This window comes from Semicossyphus pulcher, unplaced genomic scaffold (genome assembly GCF_022749685.1).
Source record: "Semicossyphus pulcher isolate SPU_LCO1_2020_fin unplaced genomic scaffold, fSemPul1.0.p SCAF_18, whole genome shotgun sequence".
Classification (NCBI taxonomy): Eukaryota; Metazoa; Chordata; class Actinopteri; order Labriformes; family Labridae; genus Semicossyphus; species Semicossyphus pulcher.
In genome coordinates this window covers 1271858-1296413 of record NW_027211691.1, presented here as the reverse complement: position 1 = coordinate 1296413, position 24556 = coordinate 1271858, and the positions used below count along the sequence as shown (strand labels likewise).

The window sequence follows — 24556 nt, the reverse complement described above, 5'->3', positions numbered from 1 at the left end:
GGCTCTCAGGGATTCAATCATTTACAGATTCCTTCTAAAAATGTTCTCAGGTGTTGTGTAATGTTCGGTGTTCCTCTGTCATGCACCTGATTACTCAGTGGGTCGTCATTTGGTTTTACTGCTTCTTCTTCAAATCATTGGCAGTAAGAAAATGCTACGATGGCTGCATCGATGTTAAACTTTATTATTTTAATTTTAGTTTACGTCATGTGTTTTTTTCCCTTTCTGGCAGCCTGTTGAGTTTTCTGTCGCGATGCTGAAGCTTTGTGGGAAACTGATTCTGCTCCGGGTCCTCAGAGAAAGCCTTTATGCTATTTTTATATAATTGTATTCTGAATCACCCCTTGTCAAATACCAGCCTAAAATTAGCCCTACTTGGGCTTTTCACTAACCATTCCCAAGTTTCTTAATGGCTGTAACTGAGTGTGTTTAGACAGACTATTCCACAGGGTCTGGGATGCACTGTAAAGATCTGCTCGCTTCTTCTTGCCTCCAGAAAGTTCCTTTTATGGTTCTTTTTCTGCAGCCATATTTAAAGCTGCTGTAAATAACCCCAAGCTCAAGACAACTCGCCCTCCTTTCTTTGAAGAGGACTCTCAAAGATCAAGTCGCCCTCATGGTTTGGGAGTCTGGTGCCATAACGGAAATTTCCAAAGATCTCGATTTAATCATGCAGTACACTGATCAGGCTAACTAAGCTGCCTGGCAGGATTAATTAGCTACATTAGCTTAATTGTTTTGGGTGATCTTCTCTTTAAATCATAGCTATTGCGTGCAAGCTGCTGATGACATATGGTTGGTCCATTTATCCCCTCCGTCCGAGGAAGCGACACATTAAATCATGGCCTGTACAGAGCCTCATCAGCGTGAAATCTATCTTTTGTTTATTCTTCATACACGACAGTCAGGCAGGTTGTATACAGGTGGCAAACCCATGCTGACCTGTCAAGTTTAATAGCCCGACTGCACTTGAAGATTTGTGCCTTGTTTTCAAGTTGTACCCCGAGGGAGCTCCCTCTCTCTGTGTGTCTCTCCTTCCTTCCCGCTGCTCAGATTTATCGTTATGGGCTCTGTTTCTGCCGGGGCAGCTTTGTTCCAGGGGGCTGTCGCTGTCTGCCACACACTGAGATAAAGCTCCCACAGTACACATGAGAAGCAAAGGATTGTGGGCTCTAAAGGGGGTTGTACTTTATAAACTGTTTGTACTTTTTGTCCAACTGTAAGTAAATTATAGATAACAGAACTCTTAGCCATTTAACTCGGAGCATAAATGACACATTTAACCAACACCCGTCGGGCTGCGTGACCACCAGACCTCCCCTCACCCTCCTCGGATTAAGGCTTTGAAACAAAGGAGGCAAATTTATCCTCTGAATAATCTCAAGTAACCCTTGAATCTGGGGTCTCTACCCCTGTGTGGGATTAAAGTCATGTGGAATTAGGCAAGGCAGCATTAATTCAACATCCTGCACTTTGAAGCGCGTGGTGCAAATCATCGACTAATGCATCCAACTGATTCAGCTGCAGCTACTCACAGGGATGCAACACTTATGAAATGTTTTTGCTATTGTTGTGATCATCTGTCATGATGTGTATTTTGTGGTTGAATGAAAATTGTCCAGGCTGACTTTACAGGTAAACTTCTAAAACTCATAAATTAATTAACCTCTGATGAAGTGTTTGAATCGTAAATCAAATAACAAAAATCCCACCGGTCAGAATGGCTACTCGGGCCAGAGATCACTTCAGCGTGCTGAGCGGTAAGTCCACCGTCTCGTCTCTGTAACCGTCTGAGTCGGGTTTGCAGGGTTAATTTGTCAGGAAAAGTCAGCCATAATGAAGTGGTGAGCTGCTGCAGGTGACAGGTGCTAATTTTAGTAAGTAATGGGTTTTAGTCTGCTCTTCTTGTCCCATGGAAAACTGCATGTCCAGTTCCAGCAGCACAGACTCCAGCTGTGTGTACCTATGGCATGGTAAAGGTATCATGGCCTCCAGATTCACTGGTCCTTGAGTGAGAACAGGTTCTGATCCAGAGCCTGATTTGCTAACATGCGTTGAACATAGCCTACACCCTTGTCAGCATAACACTTGTGCAATTACACCCCCAAAACACGAGCTGGAGTTTGGGGTTTTATGCCAGTGTGCTGAGCTGTTTCCAGTTTCTAAGTGAACTTAACGCAACGGTGATTGAAACTGAGATGATCATGTTGGAGAAAACTGACAACAACAGTTACTCCATTTAGTCATGCAGTTCTGCATTTATACCCCGCGAAGCAAGGGGCTCCTAAATGTAGTTGGCCTTGCCTTCCTACCAGAGCCAACCATCGGGCATGCGAGCATGTGACAGGGTCAGCCCCATGCTGTGAGCAGCTCATAACTTGTTAAAGGCCAGTGGGACTGATGGGAGAAAGAAGGATAACCAGCCACTGTCTTTGTCCACAACTCTGCAAGTTTAGGAACTCGGTTGTAGTGCTCAGTGAAAGGAACAGAGACCCTGTTTGATGTGGAGGTAAACAGACTGAGCGTGAAGCATAGCCAGGACCAATCGGGGTCTGCCCAGTCTTGTGAGGCTCAAAATAGGTCCCATTGGAGTGTAGGGAGGGCAGGGGAGGACAGTGGAGCTATTGGGGTGTGATTGAACTTGTCAAAGCACACAGCACACAGGCAACAATACCCAAACCTCTCACTTGGATCACTTAATCTCACTTCTCCGGATGCAGGCTTCCAAGAACAAATCTTTTCAGTGTCATTCCTGCTTACCAACTGGTGGGACAGAAGCTCCTAAATCAACATAATTTACTACTAACAGTGAATGAAGATCAGCCCCCTTATTACCTTAGAAGAACCTCAGACTGGACCGGCAGGTGTGGATCAGTATCGCCTCCAAAGCTCAGCATACCTTCAACCCCTGTGGAAGCCAAGTGTCTGCTCGAGTTGGTGACACCTCTCGACATTTCTTTATCTTCCAACTGAACAAAGTCTTCAAGTGATGGGAATATCTGTCCTAAGTGTCCGTTAATAATCAGCATTATTCAGGGTGTATGCGTAACCATCTCATCTCCATTAAACACCTGATGATGCTCAGATTTTAGATACTTGCAAGATGAACTTATTTAATTTAGTACCTAAAAGGCCTTGATAGCTATGATAAGGTTTATTCTAGTGTAAGCTTTCTGGCACACAAAGCCCATGCTGTCAGGATAAGGATGCTCGTAAAGCTAACAGTGTCCTCTTGTTCTCAGTGCTGCGTTTGCCCCCCAACCTCAGCCCCCTCACCTCCCAGCTCAGCCCCTTGACAGGTGTGCTGGAGGGGCCCATCTTTGTGCTTGTTGGACAGCCCTCCCAGCTCTCAGGCCTGCTGATGTTCCTTTACACAGCTTTGAGAGCAACTGTAGTCTCTTCAGCCTAATGCCGGAGCATTTTGGCTGCCAGCTAGAGGTTGCACGGTGGGGGGATTTGCAGTTTCTCTTAAAGAAAGCATAGTTGGAATGCCAACCTTCAGAGCTTTGCATCAACAGTAGGCAGTGGTGGTGGAGATGTGGGGGGGTATCCACAGAGAAAGGTTGCCTGTCTTTCCTCACGGTGACAGACAGCTCCAAAGAGAAATGAAAGAGGGGGAAAAACAAAATTCTTCACTCCACACTGGGACTCATTTATATGCAACAACTAAGGAGAGAAATATCCGAGGGGAAAGTGTCCTCTGACTTGAAAGAGGGCTCAGAACATTCACGCTTGGATTTTAATAAAATGGATCCTGATCAGATCTATATCTCTAGAGTTTACAATACGTTGTTAGCTTGGGTTTCTCTTCAAACTTGGTGTCAAGCACTTCCTGTCTTCAGCCTCCATTGAGCATGATTTTTCATTCACTTTTGGTTCCTTGAGCTAACAGCTAACAAGCCTGACAAAGGCAGCAGCCTGCAGAGAGGCAACATAAAAGCCCCCCACCTAGGTGGAAGGTGCTGTGTGTCTAGCCTGGGGCTCTTTCTTAAACGCCGGCTCTTTGTGTAAGCAGTCATGGGAAAAAGAGCTTCAAAGGTGAAGCAACAGGGAATGCCCCGGTATGAGCACAGAGGTCTGGGAAGGCAAAGTCCCCCTGCCTTTTACCAGCTGCATGTAATCTGCTAATCCGCAGAGCGGACCGCCGGTGGTCTGTCGACAGAGGTGGACCAGGGCCACTGACCACAGGAAGTACATTGGGGGGGGGATATCGAGGGATGTATGGGCCACCCATTGCAGTGACCCTGCCCAAGTGTTAAAGGTTAAGTGGACCCATTTTGCAAGGCTCTGTTATGGTCAGGCATTTTTTCGCATTGCGCATAAATACCCAATTAAAGATGTGGTGTGGTGAGAGGGTAATGTGAAAGAATGTGGCATTTAACCCTACCCAATTAAAGACGGATCCATTGGAGCAAAACAAAGGGTTACTGAGTCACTCGGTGATTGATTATTAGACCCACATCTGGGTGCTTTTCTCTTTTGAAGAGTCTCAAAGAGCCGTTGAAACCTCGACCAACCGTAGCTTTTGATGAATCCACAATTTCTTTGAAACAACTGCTTCTATTTGGGTGATTTGGGTGAGTTGCTGGAATGTCCAGCTGTGGCCGGCCTCAATAGGACACACTGAGAGGGTTTGATTGACGTTGGTCATGGCTAGCCTGTCCAACATCCTCTTTAGCCCCCTCAGCCAGGAGCTGCTTCCATTTGATCGGACCTCTGCAGACCCAGTTGTGACATGTTTAGTGATTTCACACTTGCTTTGTAGCAATAAGCACCCCTCCGTCCCCTCAAATGTTTTGAACCATAAATAATACATTGCTCCCATCATTTGCGATGCATGACTGAGCATAGCTAGGGTCAGAGCGAGAGGAATGTTGCCAAGTCATTTTGTGTCAGACCCTGGTGGAAGTGTTGTGCTTCAAAGAGTCGGGCCATTGATGCTTGGTTGGAAAAGGTCTCACAGTTTCCTTTTGTGACGCATCAAGAAAAAGCAGCATCTTCCTAGAAACCTTAATTGTGCTCTATACAAACGATTTACTGCAAAAATGTTTATGATCAAAGCTTCACTTTGGAAAAATAGTTTGCACACTGCAGGCGTGTCGTTTTGTAAAGTTTCTTTGCACAAATGGATCGAGCTCTGTCTGAGTCTGTATAAACATCCGCTTCCGACACCGTTAGCTCTAAATCTGTTGGACTTTGTGCACTTTCGGAACTTATCGGCTACTTCAACTATAATCCTCTTGGGGATATTTTTGGGTTTTGGAGCAGCCGGCAGATATCCGGATAATGGACAACCAATATCCTGGCCTGGACTTCTTATATTTCTGTTGGTCATTGTTTACAGTCCAACTTAAGAATGGAGCTGGAATTAAGAGACGTTTCCTTTGACTGTCTGGTTACCTGCGCTCATGCAGATATCTGGTTATGATAATTATCAGAAGCCAAATGTTCAATGATTGCGTTCCAGGATTGTGGTCCGGCCAATTCTTTCCACCTCTCCTGCTCTGCACATGGACTGTTTTCTTGCGTGCAACCAAAGGCTGATCAAACGTGATTGGACAACACAACAAGGCCCGAAACCAGAACGCTTCTGAAACCAAAGAACTCGTCCGATGCCTGCCGACACTTACTGCATTAATATTCGATTTTACTGCGTGCAACAACTGGACAACTTTGGAGCTGCACGGGGGCTCGAGCATTGGTGGAGTATCATATATGACTAGATATGAGAAAGTGGCGTAGCATGTGACCTTCTTTCTGTTGCACCAGGTCATCAGGACAAAATGTTCTCAGGTAGACGTCCAGGTCCTGATGTTAGTGAATCCTAAACCCATGAAATCCGGCTGTCAGTGAGCCTCTGCATCAGAGTGTTTTGGTATTGAGGTGTCATTTCGATGGTGAATGATCCGACAATGTTTTCATTATGGATCCCCCTCCACCCCTCGCTCCTGCAGCTCCCGTCCCCGCTCCCAAACAAGAGGCAGGAATGTTGGGTTTCCATGACGCTAATGAAGTAAAAACCTGGCAATGTGTTACTGGCAGCCCTCAGAGCGGCTCCTGATCCGCGGCCTCCTTCTCATCAGGATCAGAGTCTGATCCCCCTGCAGCCTTCATTCACCAGGGCTTATTATGCCCAGGAATGTCCCCCGCTCTCTCCTCCTCTCATAACCCCCACTGAAGCAGGGAAGTGGGGTGCAGGGGTAAATTTGGGACAAATCCCGAGGGAGAGTACTACCCCAAATAACACCCCCTCCCCTCCACCAGAACTCCTCCCCTATCACTCCTTACAATCCTCCCACCACTAACCATCACACACACACAAAGACACATACGCACACACTCAAATCCTGCTTTCCCGTGAAAGTGAAAAGCTGCCGTTGTGATTTATTGTTCCATAAATGCTTCATGTGGCAGCCCCATGAGGGGACCGGTCCCTCTGTTTGCTAGTGGCCCCGGGGACAATAGTGAGTTTTCAGCACTCAAACAAATCCTCCAGCGAAACCCAGTGTTCCTCCCGGGGTAGAATGGACCCATCTTCCCAGTTGCGTGTTTGTTTTCTCCCAGTTTGGTCGGGGCTAATATTTGCGCATTGAAACACCTTCTGTTATGCAACTTTTTCCTGAAAAAAAAAATTCCTTTCAAACTTTCTTTCCCGTCTTAAACAGAACAAAACAACAGCTGAAACAAAACGCACTAATCAGCTGTTCCTTTTAGCTGGTGGGAACTCGTCTTGCTCCCTTTGTGTCACACCCAGAATGGCAGTCGAGGGGTTAAATAATCAGTCTCTGTACATTATCCTGCGTCCTGCTGGGCTGGTGGACGCAACCATAATGTCTTGCTAATTAGCCTCCATTTAGGATGGTCCAATAGGCCACACAGCCGCCATTGATTGAGGATTGAAGCCCATGGAGCTTTGCAAAGGAAGAGCCTCTGTCTCGTGGGCATTCAGGGTTTGGTCTCGTCCTTAATAAACCTCCAGCCCGTCCGGGCTCGATGCCTGCAGGACTCGGGATTCAGTTACTCGGTGGATGAATGGGGTGTATAGCCTGTGTAGGGATGATTTAGGCCATTGTGTGCGTTTGGTCATTGAAAGGATAATGTCCATAAATGGGATCTAAACTGACCAGGACCGATTGAGGGCTTAAGGGTTGAAGCGGCTCATTGTAAACTGTGACCCTTATCACATGATTGTACGCGGGGTTGTGAGAGAAGGTCTTTGGGAAGACGGGCTTCTGTTAACAGCTAACAGGGAAATATGGTATATTATACATGTTTTAATGTTTAGAATCTTCTGCTGGGAAGTTTTCAAGTGTTGTTTTATGTGAACTCATTTACCTGACGTGTGAGCTCTGAAATCCTTCATCATTGAGATGTGAAACAGGTAGAGAACCTAAGGCGGCACAAACTGGCTGATAGAGATCTTTTATCACATCATCCAAATCTAAATGAAGAATGTAACAGCTGGACTCTTCTTTCTTCTTGTGTCCGACACCACGGCTTCACCCTGACGTTCATCAGCCCTTTTTACTCAGCGGTTCGGCCTCAGCGTTGTAACGAAGCTCGGGCGTCATGCAGCCTTTGCCATTCTACATCAGCCCAAGCAGCGCCGGTGTAAAGCTGTTGTTACAGCGCTGGGGAAGCGAAACGTCCATGAGGTGTAAACGCTCAGAGGCGGAACGACTTCGCCCCGCCATTCTGCCTCCGTGCGTTTTACATAGGAGACAGAACGTAGCAGAGGCGTACTAATCCCGCCTTGAACTGGCAGTGAAAAGGGCTACTGATGTGGTTACTACATTTAGTGTTTGTGCCGTGTGTAAGATGTAACGACAACATGCGGGCAGCAGGCGGTGGCTACAATGTAGTCGTGGGAGAACGTTGTTTGCATAATCTAAAAAAACTAACTATAATAGCTAAAGCACAACTTGCATAACTAATAAAACTTAAGATAATTTAATGATAAAGTATTTCACTGCAGATGCAACTGTCAAAACGTCTTTGCACTTTGCTCATAAAAATGAAAATATCCCAAAAAATTAATAAATAAAAAATTTTTATCTGTTTATCTGAGGTGGTACAGATTGTACAGATATTAGTGTTTAAAAATACTCCCATGAAATCACAGAGTCAGACAGACTTCCTGTCAAGTGTTTCAGTGTCATTGATCTCAGCAGTGAAAATGTGTGACTGGATGGGTTGTGATCTGAACTGCACACATGTCACATCTCTGTAAATCGCTCAGTTCACAGATGATGACCCTTATTGTTCGCCTGTGCGTTGACTGTATAGAAGTCTCGAGCCTCAGTCTGATGTGTGGCAGTGCCAGAATCACCACCGGCCCTTTTCCTGCCTCGTGGGGAGCTGGGCAGCTGAATGAAAGGCAGAGAAGCTTTCGTCATCAAAAAGCACTCTGTCCTTGGCACGAGAAGTAGCCGTGCATGACATGTGATGAAGACGGATGAAAACGGTTGCCATGGCGGAGGAGAGGACTCTCCAGGTCCTGTGGAGGAGCTCTTGGCAGGCTGGGAGCAGCGGAGCATGTTGGCACAGAGGAGTTCATGATGAGTGGAACAGTCTGGGTCTGTGCTGCTCTTATGTAATCATGTTGGTGTCTGGGTGTTTAGCAGACTGTTTGCAGAGATGGTCTGTCTCTCACCTGGACTTACCTTTGACCTTCTGAAGTTTTATTCCAGCGTTATTCCACCTTACATAATCACTCCACATCTCTGAGTTTATGTGAAGTGCCTGTTGTTGATTTGCAGAGTGCTGATTGGCTGCAGTTAAGTTGTCAGTAAAGCAGCAGCATTCGGCACATTATGATTACACACTGAGGAACACGACTATGTGCAGCTCAGTATGTGGCTGGACTGTGTGTGGAAGTTGTTGTTCATAATTGTTACTTACATACTCCTCCTCTGTATGGGAGCAGCCTCCTCAGCCACGCGTCCCTCTGGTTCCTTTAACCAGATGATGGGAAAAGTAAGTTGGCGAGAGTTACAGAATGTTACGAACCATCACACCTATTCATCTGGTTTTGGGAGTTCATGGGAGTTTTTATTGCCCAGAAGAGCTTCGCCCAGTCCCGCCCTGCTGTGCTGTGATTGGTTTGAACGTGTGGCCTCAAAGTTTGCCTTCAGGGCCTCTGAAGGGAAGCCTTTTTGTCCTGAGCAAAGTCCACATGAACTGATGGATTTAACCCAAACCGACATATTTTTCTCGTCCCCACATGTTTCATTAGGATAAGGCACCAAACGTCTCGGTTGGGTCTAAGAGAAACAATCACGGTTTGGGTTTTGGAGACACAAACACGATCTCCTGGGTTGAAGTCCTGACTTATTGGCTTTCCCAACCAATCGTAGCACAGTAGGGTTGGATTAGCAGGTACTGGGGAAAATAAACAGCACATTTAAGTTGCACACTCAAGTCAGTGACAGACTCTGGATCAGTAGAGGTGGCCCCCAGCCTTGCTGAAGTTTAGCCAAAAAGCGAGGCTGTCAAACTGTATATGAAAGCTTAAAGGGGGGGTATGCTAATTACAAGCTTCATGTTTCCCTCTGTGATACCTGTGGAGTAGTTTCTCACACCGTCTCTCTGCAGGCCCTCATACAACCTCTGCCTGAAACAGCTCTGTCCCTTTAAGAAACCCCGCCCCTACAAGCCCACTTTCTTGTGATTGGCCAGCTCTCCGAAGCCTGCTGAGGCTGCACTTTGTGACGTCACAAAGTGCAGTGTGTAGAAATAACTGCCGACTGAGCTGAGAAGCCTGGGGGTTACTCCAACATACTTTTACCTGCCGATCCGAAACTTCACCCACGTTTAGTCTGGACCTCCAACACTGTAACATGATCTATATGTGTTACAATGTGAAACAGCATGACAACCCCTCTTTAAAACATTCTTATGAAACATATAGAAGTGTTGTGCTCTGTAGTTTATTGGCTGCACGGACGTTTCAGCGCTTTGTTCTGGATGTCTGTTGTGTTGTGTTGTGACCTGTTGGTCAAAGTGAACTTGTCACCTGCTGCTCAGTTGGCTGGATTTCCGGGTCAGGGCCTCAGCTAGCATTGTGACGGTGTCCACACAGCCCGAGCGTTATTAGCCCCACCGGCGGCACTATTTGTCCCGCTCCAAAAAAGAGGGCTAATGAATAAAGGACAAAATGGGAGACAGCTAAAGTCTTTCTGATCCCCCGTCCATGAGGGGGTAATCCGGGGGTGATCGTCAGCACAAAATGCTGCTTTCATGGCCTGTGTCCATTCTATGTGTTTGTGTGTGTGTGTGTGTTTGCATGTGTGTGTTTTTACCTATATTTACACAAAGTTGCAAAGAGATCTGACCGAAAATAAACTCATTTATACACCTCACTATGATTAGCACATTTAAAGCATGAAATTAACCAACCTCCAAGCAGCTTACTGCATATTTAGTGTGATTACAGCCGAGCAACCCAACAATCAGTGTCTCTCTGTGTGAGAGAGGTTCAGAGAGATGTGTCTACCTTTCCCTCCCCTTCCCCTCTCCTAGCAGTCATGCTAGCTGTGTCAGAACTGAGTCACACTCCCCTGTAGTGTCAGTATGTTTCCAGAAAGTGGTAAAAAGCATCTTAATCGTACTTCAAGTCCTCATTTACATTTTCTCATTCATGACTTCATTCCTCCACCCTGCAAAGAGCGCGGTGTCAAGGTTACCGGATAGCAAAGAGCATTTAGTCCCTTTGCAATCGGTGATGACTCACTGTTAGTCAAGTCACATTTAGTGCGCCACATACCTGAGATGTCATGTTTTCTTTGGTTAAATGACTAACTAGCTGAGTGTTAACCAAGTGCATAGACAAACACGGTTCCTGCGCGCTTCCTGCAGTCGTCGGGTTCGAACCGTTTCAGTTCTAAGTGTGGTTTTGGCAGCAGTCGGACACGGCTGCCGTGGTCGGCGTTTCACCAAACAAAGCTGGACTGTCACAGTAATCCTGTTTTCAGGGAGGTTGCATCATTAAAGCAGGAGATTTTAAATAGCTGGGTCCAATCTGCTCAGGTGTTAGAGCACATGATGAACTGTTGAGCCTCCGGGTGGAAATACAGAAGTCTCCTAATTAAAACATTCAACAGAAACAATAAATGGAGACGCAATAAACAGCCTTGAATACTTGTAACTTTCTTGTCCTCACAGGTGTCTTGTTCTTTATCATAATTGCATAATAGCTTGTGTCAGAGTTATCTTATCTGTCAAAGGTTAACGAGGCTCAGGGATAAAGAAGCTTTAAATGAGACTTTAGGGCCTGATATGCTGTAGATACTGCTGATGATGTTTCCCACACCACAAACAGGCGTTACATCGCTCTCTGCAAACACACCAGACTCCATTGAAAAAAACAGTAATTTAACCTCACAGAACACAGGAGCTGCTGGTCTTCTGCTGCCTCGATCGGTTAGCTTGTGTGTGTTGTTGTGCATTAAACAAATATTGTGTGGGACCAGAAAGAACGTCTTAAACACCAAAGTCACACAAATTAGCTAATCGATCGAGGCAGCAGGAGACCAGCAACTCATCGTTAAATTACTGTTTTTGTCAACGGAGTCTGGTAGCTTTGAGGAAAGTGATGTAACGGCTGTTTATGCTTTTAAAAAATCATCTTCCTCTGTAACAAAAAGGTCTATCTCTGTAGGGATCCTTTCTGTCATGTTGTCACACACTTGGAAAAACAATCTGTGGATTACTTTGCAGCCATCACAGCCTGCTTTGCAGCTGCGGGCTGGAGCAGTATCCCAAAGCAATTTCATCTATGTACCGATTTAGACCCGAAATTAAAGAAAACACAGAAGCAACTCTTACAGTTGCATTTACTCAAAGATTACTTTGTCTTTCTCTCAACATTTCACTTTCACGGTCCCGATCTGTGTCTGTGGAAGATGTGTACTTATAGACTGCCGTACTCCATATTAGACCCTAGCTGTGTGTTATTTAGAGGTAGATTGAACAGAAGACATTGAAGCATCATCACCCAGGAAGGTTAAATATTCATTGCAGTAAAACTGTCTTTGTTTCTCTCAGAGCACCAGGACTGCCTCCATCAGGCGGTGCACGAGCGCCTCGGGGAGCTGCTGCGAGTCCTGAAGGCCATTATCAGCAAACACCAGAGCCTCAACTCTGTGGACATCCTCAGTACAGCTGGAACCGTCATCGCCACGGTCAAAGGTCGGCTATGATGAGCAGATCTCCCTTACATACACACACATGTATCTCACAGCTTCCCTGTAAAACACACCAGCTACCCCTCCGCTCTCCCTCGGCTCTGTTTTCTGTCTCTGCTTATCTAACCCCGCTCCTCCCCTGACAGCTTTATCTGCTGGACATCCACGATGACTCTGTCCTCTCTCTCACACTGTCCTCCCCGGGCTTCTTCCCAGGGAAGGTTTCACTGTAGCCTCAAAGTAATGCAGCTCCTCAGAAGTCACTGCTTTAAATGCAGCAGTGTGCGTTTGAACCCTCACAGAGAGAAAGAAAATAATATTTGGAGTCAGATCGAAGCGGCCGGGAGGCCCGGGTGTCCTTTGTGCTTCGTCCGCCAGTCCAGAGGGAACTCCACTGAGGAATCCTTTACAACCCCTCACTCTCAGGTGATGATCCGGCATGCAGGTCGATTCTTTACTTGGCCGGCACTCAGGAATCCTCCTGAGTTCACCTCGTCTCCATTTGCATTGTAAAGAGGAGCTGCGCGGCTCTTTGAAGATCTTTCTCTCGGTAAAGAGATAAAAGCACGAGGAGGCTGCAGATGATTGATGCATGTAGATCACCTTCAGTGAAATATCTGGAATTAGTCCAAACGTACACACCCATTTGTGTGCCATAAACAATTATTAGTTGCATGCAAATCCAAACTTTCAGCAACGTGGGTATTTGTGCCACATTTAAATATGTTGGCACGCCGAGGAGGAACTTCTCAATATGTTGGCCTGACATTTGAAAGCTCATTAGTCGGATTGATAGGTTTAATTAATGTTTCTTTGCTGGTGTAGCTCAGTTGGTAGAGCGGGTACTCCATGTTCAGAGGCCACAGTCCTCGACGCACTGATCGCAGGCTCGACTCCCGACCTGCCGATCACTTGGTTCATGTCATCCCCCGCTCTCTCCTCCCAACACTTCCTGTCTCTCTTCAGCTGTCCTCTCCAATAAATCAATCTTTAATTCATGTTTCTTCAAAAAAAGTATCACAGCCTGAAACTTTATTTATGTTGCAGCTCAAAGTTATCTTCCGTCTCTCCGGGACATCATGTTGTATGTTTGTCTTCAGGTCACGTTACGTGCAGCGTTAAACGTGAGGGAAATGTGCAACCGGCAGTTTGCGACCGCTTTCCTGCTGCAGAGATGATTGATTACATAATCCTGTCAAAATTAACTGAAAAAATGTAAACCATAATATCTAGAGCATAACAAACAAAACTTGCGTAACCTTTAGGTTGCACAGATCTAAGGATTTGCAAAGGGATGCACGATATTGGATTTTTTGCCGATATCCGATAGGCCGATATTTTCCAACCCTTTTTGCCGATTGCAGATTTCGATACCGATATATTAGGCACATGCTGTTCAAGTCTCCCCTGTAGTGGAAGTGATATCATGCCTACTCTTACTGCAGTGGCCGAGAAGTAACATAACACAGTGCTTTTTAAAATGGACACATTCACTATATAAGAAAAGTGCTTAAACTGAGGTTCTGTACTGAATGCCAGATTTATTTGTTTGTTTTCTTTCTTAGAGACTCGTCGAGCATTCAGGCAGAATTAAAGCGTTGTTTTATCTGCATAAAATATCGGCAGGAAAATGACAGTTCAGTTCATTTTCAAGCCCTTATCTACAGGTACCGATAATGTGCTGATAATATCGTGCATCTCCAGATCTGCAGCATTTAAAGATACATCGAGGAATAACATCACAATATGCAAAAACAACAACATATGCACTGGTCTTATGTTGCATTTAAAACGGTCAAAACGTCTTTAAACTGCTCGTAAAGATTTGAGTATCTCAAAAACAAAAAGGTTCACATCACTGTAGAGAAATGTTTGTTCGTGTTTCTACGTTCAGAATAGTTCTGGATCAATCTTTCAAACTCTGATGAAAAGAACAAGCCCAGTTTTTCCTTATTTATGACATAATTTTAATACTTTTATCAGTTATTGTAGCTGATTGACTTTTATGACCTTTAAGTTCAGTTTGTACAGAAACACGAATGTAAACGTCTCTACTGCACAAAGGGTTAAGGACATTAGCGTTAACGATATCTCTGAACTTGTGTTTTAATAAACATCAAATATTGTAATAATTAACATTTACATTATCTGTAATCATGTAGTCCTTTCTGTTAATGTACAAAGCCTGCTGTAGCGTCCTCTCTGCCACTAGGGGGCCAGAATTGCTCACTTCCTGACCCTCACACAGGGACAGGCTGATATCAGCTGTTCACTTGAACCACTGATTTCTCCACTTCCAAATGTAAATCATGTCATGTAAATATGAACATTTTTAATATGCTGCTGTTTATGGAGATCGGTCATGTGACAGGAGTTTGGGTTTTGGTCTGACATGAATTTTAACCTTAAGACGATTTGAAATGTCGTTTTTTTTCAGTGTTCGTGTCAGAGAGTCGTGTTTCTGTGAAGATTAAACCGTTGTTTCTACACAGTTTTGTCACTTCCTGTGATTCAGTTACACATCAAGTTACTTCACCGTCACATTTCTGTTTATTGGAGAAGTTCCTCTTCGATCTGAGTTCTGTGAGGTTGCAGTTGACTCGAGTGTTTCGAGTGTGTTGTGCTTTTCCAGTGAAACAATACCATTTTTCCCCGATGATGTAACTTCCACGTTTGGACCTCTGGTTGGGGCCTGAGCGCGTACGGGCATTGTGTTCCAGTGAGCCTCAGGATGTCCTGTTGGGGGGTCGGGGGTTGGACAGAAGAGGTGGAGATGAAGCAGCAAAAGAGAGATACGTGCTTTGAATGGTGGTGGCTACTGTAGCTGGCCTGGGGTTGGAAGAGGCTCCTGGGCCCCCCGAGGACATCGGACCCCGTCTAATCCTTTTTTGTGCTCCCCTCTGTCAGCACTTCCTGTGTCTGAATCTCTGAGTGTTTTGACGTTGGATTTATTTTTCTATCTTCTGTGATGAGAGAGGAAGATACCTTTGGACCCACTAAAGAACCGTAGCTTCAGGTTTTGGGACGGACACATCTGGTTTCAGTCGCACCAAAGAAGCGTCTGCTGGTCATGATCCAGACTGTTCGACTCTAGAGAAAGCTGGAGGAAGTGTTAAGGTAGGTAACTGGTAGTTCTGCCTGTTTAAGAACAGTTTAAGTCTCTTCAAACGACCTAGACTCAGTGCAGAGTAGTTATCTTCGTATTTGGTAGGCGCTGGTGTCTTCAGCTGACTAAAGAGTTATTGAGGATACTTCTTGGAGCGGTTAGTCTAACTGGTGTTGTAGAAAACTTCAGGATTAATTCATTCATTTGTCCAGAACGCTCCCTACTTTCTGTCTCCATCCATAAATCTCTTCTTCTGCTTCAAAGACTCGATTCACGAGGGAAACTTTCAGTCACACAGACGGTTATTGGAATATCTGCTCCTTGAGGGTTCGGACTCTAGAAATCCCCATTGTTCTGCCGGAGAGGAAAGACCGAGGAAACCATGGAGGCAGCAAAGCGCTCCGTGACATCACTGATTTATTGCTGCGTGTTTGGACTCATTTTTCTGAGCATCTCTCTGCTCGGTCCGGACAGGAAGTTTACTGTGAAGACTGATTACAGCCGTATTTACTCTGCTGTGTTTCTCCCATTCTGTGCTCAGTCATCGCCGTGTTTAGACTTACAGCAGGAAACTACTGCCTCCCCAGATTACAGCCAAATATACACACGCTCAGTCGTTGCTTATCTTTTCTGATTTAAGGTACGAAGTTGTTTTTGGATTCCTCTGAGGGACTTTTCCATTTCAATGTTTCAGATACAAAGTGAACACTTGTCCAGCGCTCCGTGTGATTTAAGGAGTACAGTATGACGCGAGGAGGGTTTTATTGACTCCTTCCTGACGTCATGCACAGGATGATGAATCACGCCGTGAGCCTCATTCCTTAAAAACAGATATTTCAGTGGCGCCAGTGCAGGATGTGTTCAGAATGCAGGGTTTGAGTTTGTTACCAAAGTTTGACTCACTGCTGCTTCATCACTTTGTGACAGGAGTGAACTTTAAGGAGGTGAACGAGGAGAACAAGCAGAAGCTGTTCGGAGAGATCTACACCGCTATCGACACATTGGCGTTCACCTTTGGCAATGTGTAAGTATGATTGACAGCCAATATGAAACTATTTAAAAGGGTAAATAATGTTTGATTGTAAAAGGTGGATAAATCTGAAAACAGCCTGGAGCAGGAGAAATCAAACAGCAGATTCATCAACTGATTAAAGAAGGTGTAGGTAGTTAATTACACGCACGCAGACCTTTGAATGATATCCATTTCCTCATAGCTGTGCTTGGCTTGCACTCACAGCCAGCCAAATAACCACCATTCCTTCCAGCAAGAGAAAGACGACCTGCTTTGAGCAGAGCAGCAGGTTATCTCGAGTCTAACGCACGAATATTCTCCTACAACAACCTGATCGTTCTCGTTATTTACAAATCTGTCTCATGTAAAGTAAGTTATATTTTAATATAAATGATCTCAGGTACAAACGTCATTGGCTGCACGGTGGTGCAGTGGTCACCTCACAGCTAGAAGGTTCCTGGTTTGAGTCCCATTTCAGATGCAGAGGGCCTTTCTGTGTGGGGTGTGCATGTTCTCCCCGTGCATGCTCCGGCTCCTCCCACAGTCCACAGACGCTCGTTAGGTTCACTGGTGACTCCAAATCGCCCGTAGGTGGGAAAGGTGGACTGGTGATCAGCTGCAATAGGCTCCAGCCCCCCGCGACCTTTAAAAGGATGAGCGGTACAGATGATGGATGGACAAAATGTATATACTATATATGTCATATAGAGGTGATTAATCAGCCAAACCAATGATCTTTAGACAATTGTCTCTTGGTTATCTGTACCCCTCCTCCCTGTGTGTGTGTGTGTGTGTGCAGGTGTGTGTGTCTTTAGGTTTGGTTATGGGGTTTGATTTTTGTTTAAATGCTGTCATCCAAAATATGTCCATAAAAATAATATACACACTGCAGGTGAGGAGTTTGAAACCCTGAAGATCAAATAAAACACGTTCAAGTTTCATTATGAGAACTGTCGGTTAACAACGCAGGAGACCAGAGTCAGGATATCCCGGCCGATGATGCATCAATTGTTTTTTTACGCGTCCCCTGTTAGTTGCATCGACTTCTTGGAAGTGATGCACTAAAACGCAGCAGTGCCACGTTTGAATTAAAGTCCATGATGATTTTTGAGTGTTGTGTGAAACTTATTCCTCCACAGTTTGATCCTTTCTAAACCACCTCTGTGTTTCCCCTCAGAGTGTCTGACTTCCTTATGGGAGATGTAGAGAATGGATCAGTGTTGGGGCTCCCCCTGACGAAGAGGAGCAGGGTAAGAAAAGTCTTTATGTTTATATTCTCTAGTTCTGTCCATCGCCCCAGAACAAATAGCCTGGTTGATTCAGCACGTCTGATTGGCGCTTTCTACTTTACATCAACATGAATCAATCAGAAAGGACAGATAGTGTTTTGTTGTGGCTCCTTTCTCAAACACATCTATCATTAGTTAATTCAGTGTCCCAGGAACGCCAGGATGTGCCCCACTGCCCCTGAATGTTCAAGCTACAGATATGAAACATTAGCCGGCAGGGCGCAGAGATCAGAGGTTAAGCGGACACTCGCAGGTTGACGCATGTTCCAGAAATGGCCACACGAATGATGAATGATACGATGTATTGTTGTTTTCCTGCCGTAGCTTTCATAACTGCTCTCAAGAGGAAGTCTGGTTTAAAGCGTGTTAGCAGAGCGAGCCGTGCCTCCTCATTTAGATTCTGTTTTTTCATCTTCAGTCTTTCGAGAACGTCTCAGTGGAATCTGGAGGATCCGGTCCGGAGAAAGATGATCCGCCAGGTAAGGCAGATTTAATCACACGCAGCTCCTGTGCTGCAGCGCTGCTCTGTGAAAGTGTGGAGAGAAACTAATCCTGGTGAATGAGATGGAATAAAGCTGAAATCAGTCTTTAAGGGCATTTTTGGTATTTTTAAACCATGGCAGGATTTTTACATATTTTAAAGTCTTAATGACGGATACAGAAAGTTGTGGAACTGCTTCAGCTGGCAGTGACATAACAGGCTGTAAAGGCTGCAATGTAGTCTTTGGGTGCAATCAAAGGTCGTCCACTCAAAGTTCTTGTTGTTTCCACTGATCTCTGTAGGGATCCTTTCTGTCATCTTGTCACACACTTAGAATAACAATCTGAGCCTGTCAGTGGAAACAACAAGAACTTTTAGTGGACGACCTTTGACCCATCAAGGATTATGTTGCAGCCATGACAGCCTGTTTCACTGCTGCAGGATGAACACATCTACTGGAGACGTTCACACCTGTTTGTACCTATTAGTCATTTAGACCCAAAAACATGTAAAAAAAGGACCCAGCTTAAAAAAAAACAGAATTTCCCTTTAACCTGATGTGGTTGCTTTGTCGGTCTGTGTTGTTTCTGCTGTGGGGTAATCTCAGCAGACTCTCGTGTCAGAAGAAATTATCTTAAAATGGTATTAGCTCATATCACCCGTACTCAAGGTCAGTGTGGGCCTGTCTCGCTGACTCACAGACACAGATGTAGCCAGCTTAACACACACGTAGTACGTCCATCATGGCTGACGTGTGTTTAAGCTCCATCTACAATAACCCTCCTCGTGGTATTCGTCTGGTTCTAACAGGTCCGTCCCCACCGGTCCGGGCAGAGGAGGTGGACCGGACGCTGCAGCGGCAGGACAGCGGGGTGGAGTCAGCGCTGCTCTACGCCAAGGCCTGGTCCAAGTACACCAAAGAGCTGCTGGCGTGGGTGGAGAAGCGCCTCAGTATGGGTAAGTGAGGACACAGGTGGAGGAAGAATGTCTGACATGTAGAGAGGCAGCAGGTAAGTAGCACCTGCCACACTGAACGTCAGCTGCTGCGTGTTGATGTCATGACCATATTACCTGGTGTTTGATGTGCTGAAGTTCAGTGTAGGTAGTTATGTAAGAAGGGGATCTTTATGAGTTACATTCAAGCTGAGCACTTCGAAACCTTCCTCCTTACACACGGTGAAGATCAAACACGACAGAGGACGTTATTAAGAGGAGGGGGGGGCTTTATTTTTGACTGATACTTGTTTGAAGTGGATTTTCAAAATAAGACAGATAAAACAGTTTTATTAGTTTACTTTACATAGTTCAGGTTTTCGATCAATCTGGGCCCAACTAACTTTTTTAGTTAAATTGCTTCTTCATCGTTTCTGATTCTTTGTTCAGTCTGAAATCAGATTATTTTCCAGCTTCGTTTGTTCGGTTGCTCCTGGCAGCAAAAGGCGGCTAAAAATATTGTGGATTGAATTAAATTTTTGGTCTAAATTCTGTACACAGGTTTTTGCTTTATTGATTTGTCATGCTGTGCTGAGAATGTGGCCTTATGAGAGGATTAATTAGGGTCCAGTTTCCTGAGAAAATGTTCTCCATTACCGGAGCTGGATTTAAGACAATGCAGCGTTATCCCGGCTCAGGGCTGAGTGTGCGGTGTGAGGGCCTTTTGTTCTGCTCACCTGTTAATGAATGCTTCCAGTTTAATACTTAATCACTTTGGCAAGTCAACGCAGTGACACAACACACTCAGTCAGGCCGTACAGTCTGCTATCAGGCAAACATGCATGTTTGTTTAACACGTCGGCTGTGGTCAATGCTTTCTTTACGCATCGATTATAGATTCATGTCATGACTCGAGGACGTGTGATCTCATCAGAGAATGCTTTCATGTTGTTTTAGTTAGTTTGGTTTTTCAGCATTTAACAAACATTCTCACACACATAAAAGGCCGTGTGTACACCTGTACAGAGCCGTGTTTATGTTGTTAGAGTAACTTCAGTGTGCTTTCTTTGCAGATATTGAGTGCGCAAAGAGTTACGCCAAAATGGCCGAATCCGCCAAGACGCTTGGTGAGAAGGTGAGAAGATGCTGAAATAGGAAATACAGATTTGCTGCTGCCTTGTTCGATGTTGTTAACATCAAGATTTTCTCCTCCTCGTGTTAGGAGTTCATGCCTTTCTGTGAGACCTACATGACGGCTTTCAAGAACGACATCGAATACAGCCAGCTGGTACTTCAGACCGCAGCGATACTCCAAAGCAACAAATTCATGCAGGTAAACAAACGAAGCACAAGAAGCTTCTGAAATGGGACTTGTTGTAGAAAGGAAACAAATGACTTACTGACTGTGTGTGTGTGTGTGTGTGTGTGTGTGTGTGTGTGTGTTTCTAGCCTCTCCTCACCAGGAAGAATGAGCTGGACAAACTACGAAAGGAGGTCAAAGAGCAGTGGCAGAGAGAGCAGAAGAAAATGGTGAGTGGGTTTCCACAGGACGTCGGTTTTAGAAGAGGGTCGAGCACACAGAGAGGACGCAGAATGTAAAGATGTTTACTCACTCTTTATTTACTAATGATTGTTATTTATGATTACTGTAAAATTAAAGAAGGATATGAACTTAAAAGGCCACATCTTTGTGTTTGGTTTGGTTAGTATCGTTTGATTATGGGTTGTACAAGATTTGCGAAATCATTGTGTATTTTCTTGCATTTTAAAAGCTGTTGTTAATCACTGGACATGAGGTTATAGTGGACAAATCAAATGCAAGAAAGATGAAGAAACAACATTTGTTCTGTATGTTGCATAACCCTGCACATGCTGTACGTGCAGTTTGTGTAGTCTTATGTTTGTTTGTGTTTGAACTCACCGTGTGTGTGTGTGTGTGTGTGTGTGTTTGTGTCTCCAGAACGAAGCTGACAGTGCTCTGAGGAAGGCTCGGCTGCTGCAGGCCCAGCGGCAGGAGGAGTACGAGAAAGCCAAGGTGTCCACCAGCCGGCTGGAGGAGGAGCAGATGGGAGGAGGAGGAGGAGCAGCGGCGTTCAAACAGCTGGAGAAGAGGCGCCGGCTGGAGGAGGAGGCCCTGCAGAAGGTAAGGCACCTCCTCCTGAACTCATTAAATCAACATTCTGATTTAGTTTCTTCCTTTTTCCCTTCAACAATCTACAAAACAGCTAACAGACACAAATTCTTAAAGAGAAGTTTGCATAATTAGGTTACAGATGCAAAACACTTCATAGTTCACACTGTCAGCTGCGTTGCACCTTGCCAGGTGAGGTATTTAAGGTTGTGTATTCATCACAGCTTTGTTAGCGCTCCCTTTTTATAAGACGAAACAGGAAATAACAAGAATGCGGTCAGTCTGAAGGTAATTGTTCTGTGACACTAAAGGGGGGCGAACATCAATCCAGGGTCAAATCAGTTGTTAAATGTTTTGCTGATCAGATAATTGATAATGAGGTTGACTTGTCTTTCCTGTGTCGGCAGGCGGAGGAGGCCAGAGAGCACTGCACTTCCTGTCAGCTGGATGTCGGGGTGAAGAGAGTCGATCTGGCTAAAACCAAGAGTGTGATAATCACTCAGCTCCGAGAGATGGTCTCCCAGTGCGACCTCACCTTCAAGGCTGTAAGTCCCGATGTCTGTGTTTTAATGTTTATGACACCTTGGACACGGTGTTGAGGAGGATGTTGGAGGTGTTGAACTGTTGCTTCTTTGTTTCAGGTGACGGTGAATTGGTTCCAGCTCCAGCAGGCCCAGGTTGTCTCTCTCCCCGTCAACCACCAGACTCTGTGTGAGAACGCCAAACTGTACGAGCCGGGCCAGCGCTACATCGACTTTGTGAGGAGTTTACCCACCGACGGGCCTCGCCTGGAGCACCACTCGTATGACCCAGTCGTCACACAAAGCACAGGGTGAGACATGAAGACACTGCTGCAATCATTGACAGAGATTTAAATCAAACGGTCGAGAAAATATTTACGTTTTGAATTACCGACTTTAAGTGAAACTTTCTAACTTGGTCCGGTACATTTCAAACGTTCTTGTCCTATTAAATAATTTACAAACAAGTCATGAACCTTACTGGAATCAAACTGAAATCTGTCGCTTACTGAGTGCCTAAAAATAACTCCGTCAGCCCCCTGAGTGATCAGTGTTTATGTTTACTTACTCAGATTTGATCACGGAAATGAGTTATTTGTGTTGCACAGATAAAGCAGGAGCTCAGTTTGATTTCATTTGATTATTTGAAATGTGTTTCAGTCTCTCCACGTGTATTGTGGCATCAAAGGATCCTGTGGCATCATAGGATCCTGTGGCTACAAATAACAAACGGTTTTAAACACACAAAGACTGAATAAAAAAGTGGACGTAGCCAACTTTAAAGAGCGGCCTTTCTGAAGCCTCGAGTTTGGCTTTTCTTGCTGTCGCCATCTTGTTTTGTTTGAGTGACCATATATGGATAAGAGGAGGAGCCGGAGAGGAGCGAGGGGTTACAGATGCTAAGTTATCAGAATTTATAGTCACTCTAAAAGCTAATTGGTTAGCTGGCTAGTTCGTAAGTTAATCATTTAAGCTAACAAGCCAGGTATGGTAGGGAGTAAAGGAATGGCACAGACACAGATAGCTGCTAATTAGTACTAACATATAAATACAATGATGAGTGTAAAAACAGTGTGTGACACGTGTTGGACGGTCTGCACAGCAACACAGATTATCTGTCTGATATTTACATGAACAAATCTCCAAAAGGCTCCAACAGCACAAACACGGCCCAGAGGTTACGTTCAGTGACTGAGTTAGCTGAGGGGACACCTAGCAGACAGCTCCCAGCTGTCACTCAAAGAGGCCACGCCCCTAATGCTGCATCACTTTAAGCCTTAATATAATGTAAACAGGTGAGCTGTATAAAGATTCTCCCCGTACAGTTGTCATGAAGAGAGAAATGAGCTATAGAGACCCAAACTGTTTTTTGTACCAGGCTGTAAACATGTTTATTTCTGCTGTAAAGTTTAACATGGGGCTCTATGGGGACTGACTCACTGCTGGAGACAGCCTCAAGTGGACACCAGAGGAACTGCAGCTTTGGCACTTCAGTGTTGCCTTTAATTTTTAAGATCATTTTCAAACGCTGTGAAAAAGGAGTAACTGGAATAGTCTGTGGTCACTGGTGGAGGGGGAGTGAGTGAGTGAGAGAGCTTGTTGAGCAAAACGTCAAACAATTGGGTTGGTCGGGGCTTCCTGAGGAAATGACTGCGGTCACGGGAGAGAGGAGCTGGGCGGTGGGCTTCTGACCACCGAGCTTCTGTGAAAGTTTTGAGTCGCTTCAACACTGAATACACGTTTAATCTGACCAACATGAAAAGGTCGGGTCTTTGGAAAGCTTTGGGCAAAAGAAGCTAGTTTCCTTTTTAAGAGGTTTGTTGACGCAGGTTCATGGTGACACACACACACACACACACACACACACACACACACACACACACACACACACAGACAGAAGGAAATAAGGGAGTGCTTTGTTCCCTCTCAGTTTTCTCCCCCTCTCCCCGCCTCCCGACTCTGATCCTTCTGATCAAAAGAGTTCAGCTTTGGAGAGAGGAAATGAAACGTCACACACACTCACACACACCCACAACGTTGGTCCTCCAAAGGTTAAATATAGACCGCTGACCTACATACGCTATATTGTGAGATATTGTCAGATGTTTTTATAAACAATGGTCGGCATGATTCACAGGAACATCTGACTCTGTTAATCATCATTAGTGAACGTCTGTCTTTGATGGTGATGCCTCATCAGATATCCGGATCATTCAGGGATCTGTTCAGTCCTGATAGAATTAGGAAATCTAGCTGTACGCTAACAGCAGGGATTTAAAGATAAAGAGTTTAATTGTCTGAGTGTCTGGGTCTGTAAGTGTTCTATTATAAAGATATTAATGAAAAGACCAGGCCAACCAGTACCTGTGTTTCAGCGTCTTAAAATGTTCACTTTATACAACATCATCACTCTCGTTCCATCATTTTCCTCCGCAGGATGCCTTTAAACAAGCGCTCGCTGAGTGGCAGCCACTCCTCCCACAGTAACCTGTCCCAGGGGTCCGTGACCTCTGACCCCCTCTGTGCAGAAGACGTGGACGGCCCCATCAACCACCATCACGGCAAGATCGCAGAGAGGCGCTCCAACAGCAGCACTGACATCCAAGGTACGGGGACAGAATCAGAGAGTTAAAGCACACGTCTCACAGGACAAACAGACGGAGGTGTAAACGCACACACTGGAGACTGAAATGCACCAAACGCTGCATGTGAGGAACGTTCTCCGTTAAAAGTGAAGCTAGAAGAAGCCGTAAACTGGAGCCATTTCTTTGTGTAGTTGTCTCCCTTTGTTTTATTTTACCACCCAGATCTTTTCAGGCAGCATTAGGCTAATGGTGCTTCAGTGGCTAATGGACTCACAACTTAAAGGCGCGTTTAGCTGGAAGACAGCAGTGGTAA

General features: G+C 45.2%; 1 protein-coding gene across 3 annotated transcripts in view; it reads left to right on the top strand.

Annotated features, from left to right (window-relative positions):
- The window catches only part of arhgap29a (Rho GTPase activating protein 29a), a 39844-nt gene that overhangs the window by 6000 nt on the left and 9288 nt on the right, over window positions 1–24556 (top strand). For 2 of the 3 annotated variants that reach the window (XM_069667216.1, XM_069667217.1), the window contains exons 2-13: window positions 12046–12189; window positions 16219–16315; window positions 17481–17553; window positions 18011–18071; window positions 18884–19030; window positions 20080–20141; window positions 20229–20339; window positions 20456–20536; window positions 20967–21149; window positions 21545–21682; window positions 21779–21969; window positions 24095–24264. In XM_069667216.1, coding sequence (XP_069523317.1) covers window positions 12046–12189; window positions 16219–16315; window positions 17481–17553; window positions 18011–18071; window positions 18884–19030; window positions 20080–20141; window positions 20229–20339; window positions 20456–20536; window positions 20967–21149; window positions 21545–21682; window positions 21779–21969; window positions 24095–24264 — 1458 coding nt within the window. Of the gene's footprint in view, window positions 1–12045; window positions 12190–14283; window positions 15303–16218; window positions 16316–17480; window positions 17554–18010; window positions 18072–18883; window positions 19031–20079; window positions 20142–20228; window positions 20340–20455; window positions 20537–20966; window positions 21150–21544; window positions 21683–21778; window positions 21970–24094; window positions 24265–24556 lie in introns of those variants that run through there. The other variant, XM_069667218.1, reaches the window with a different exon arrangement.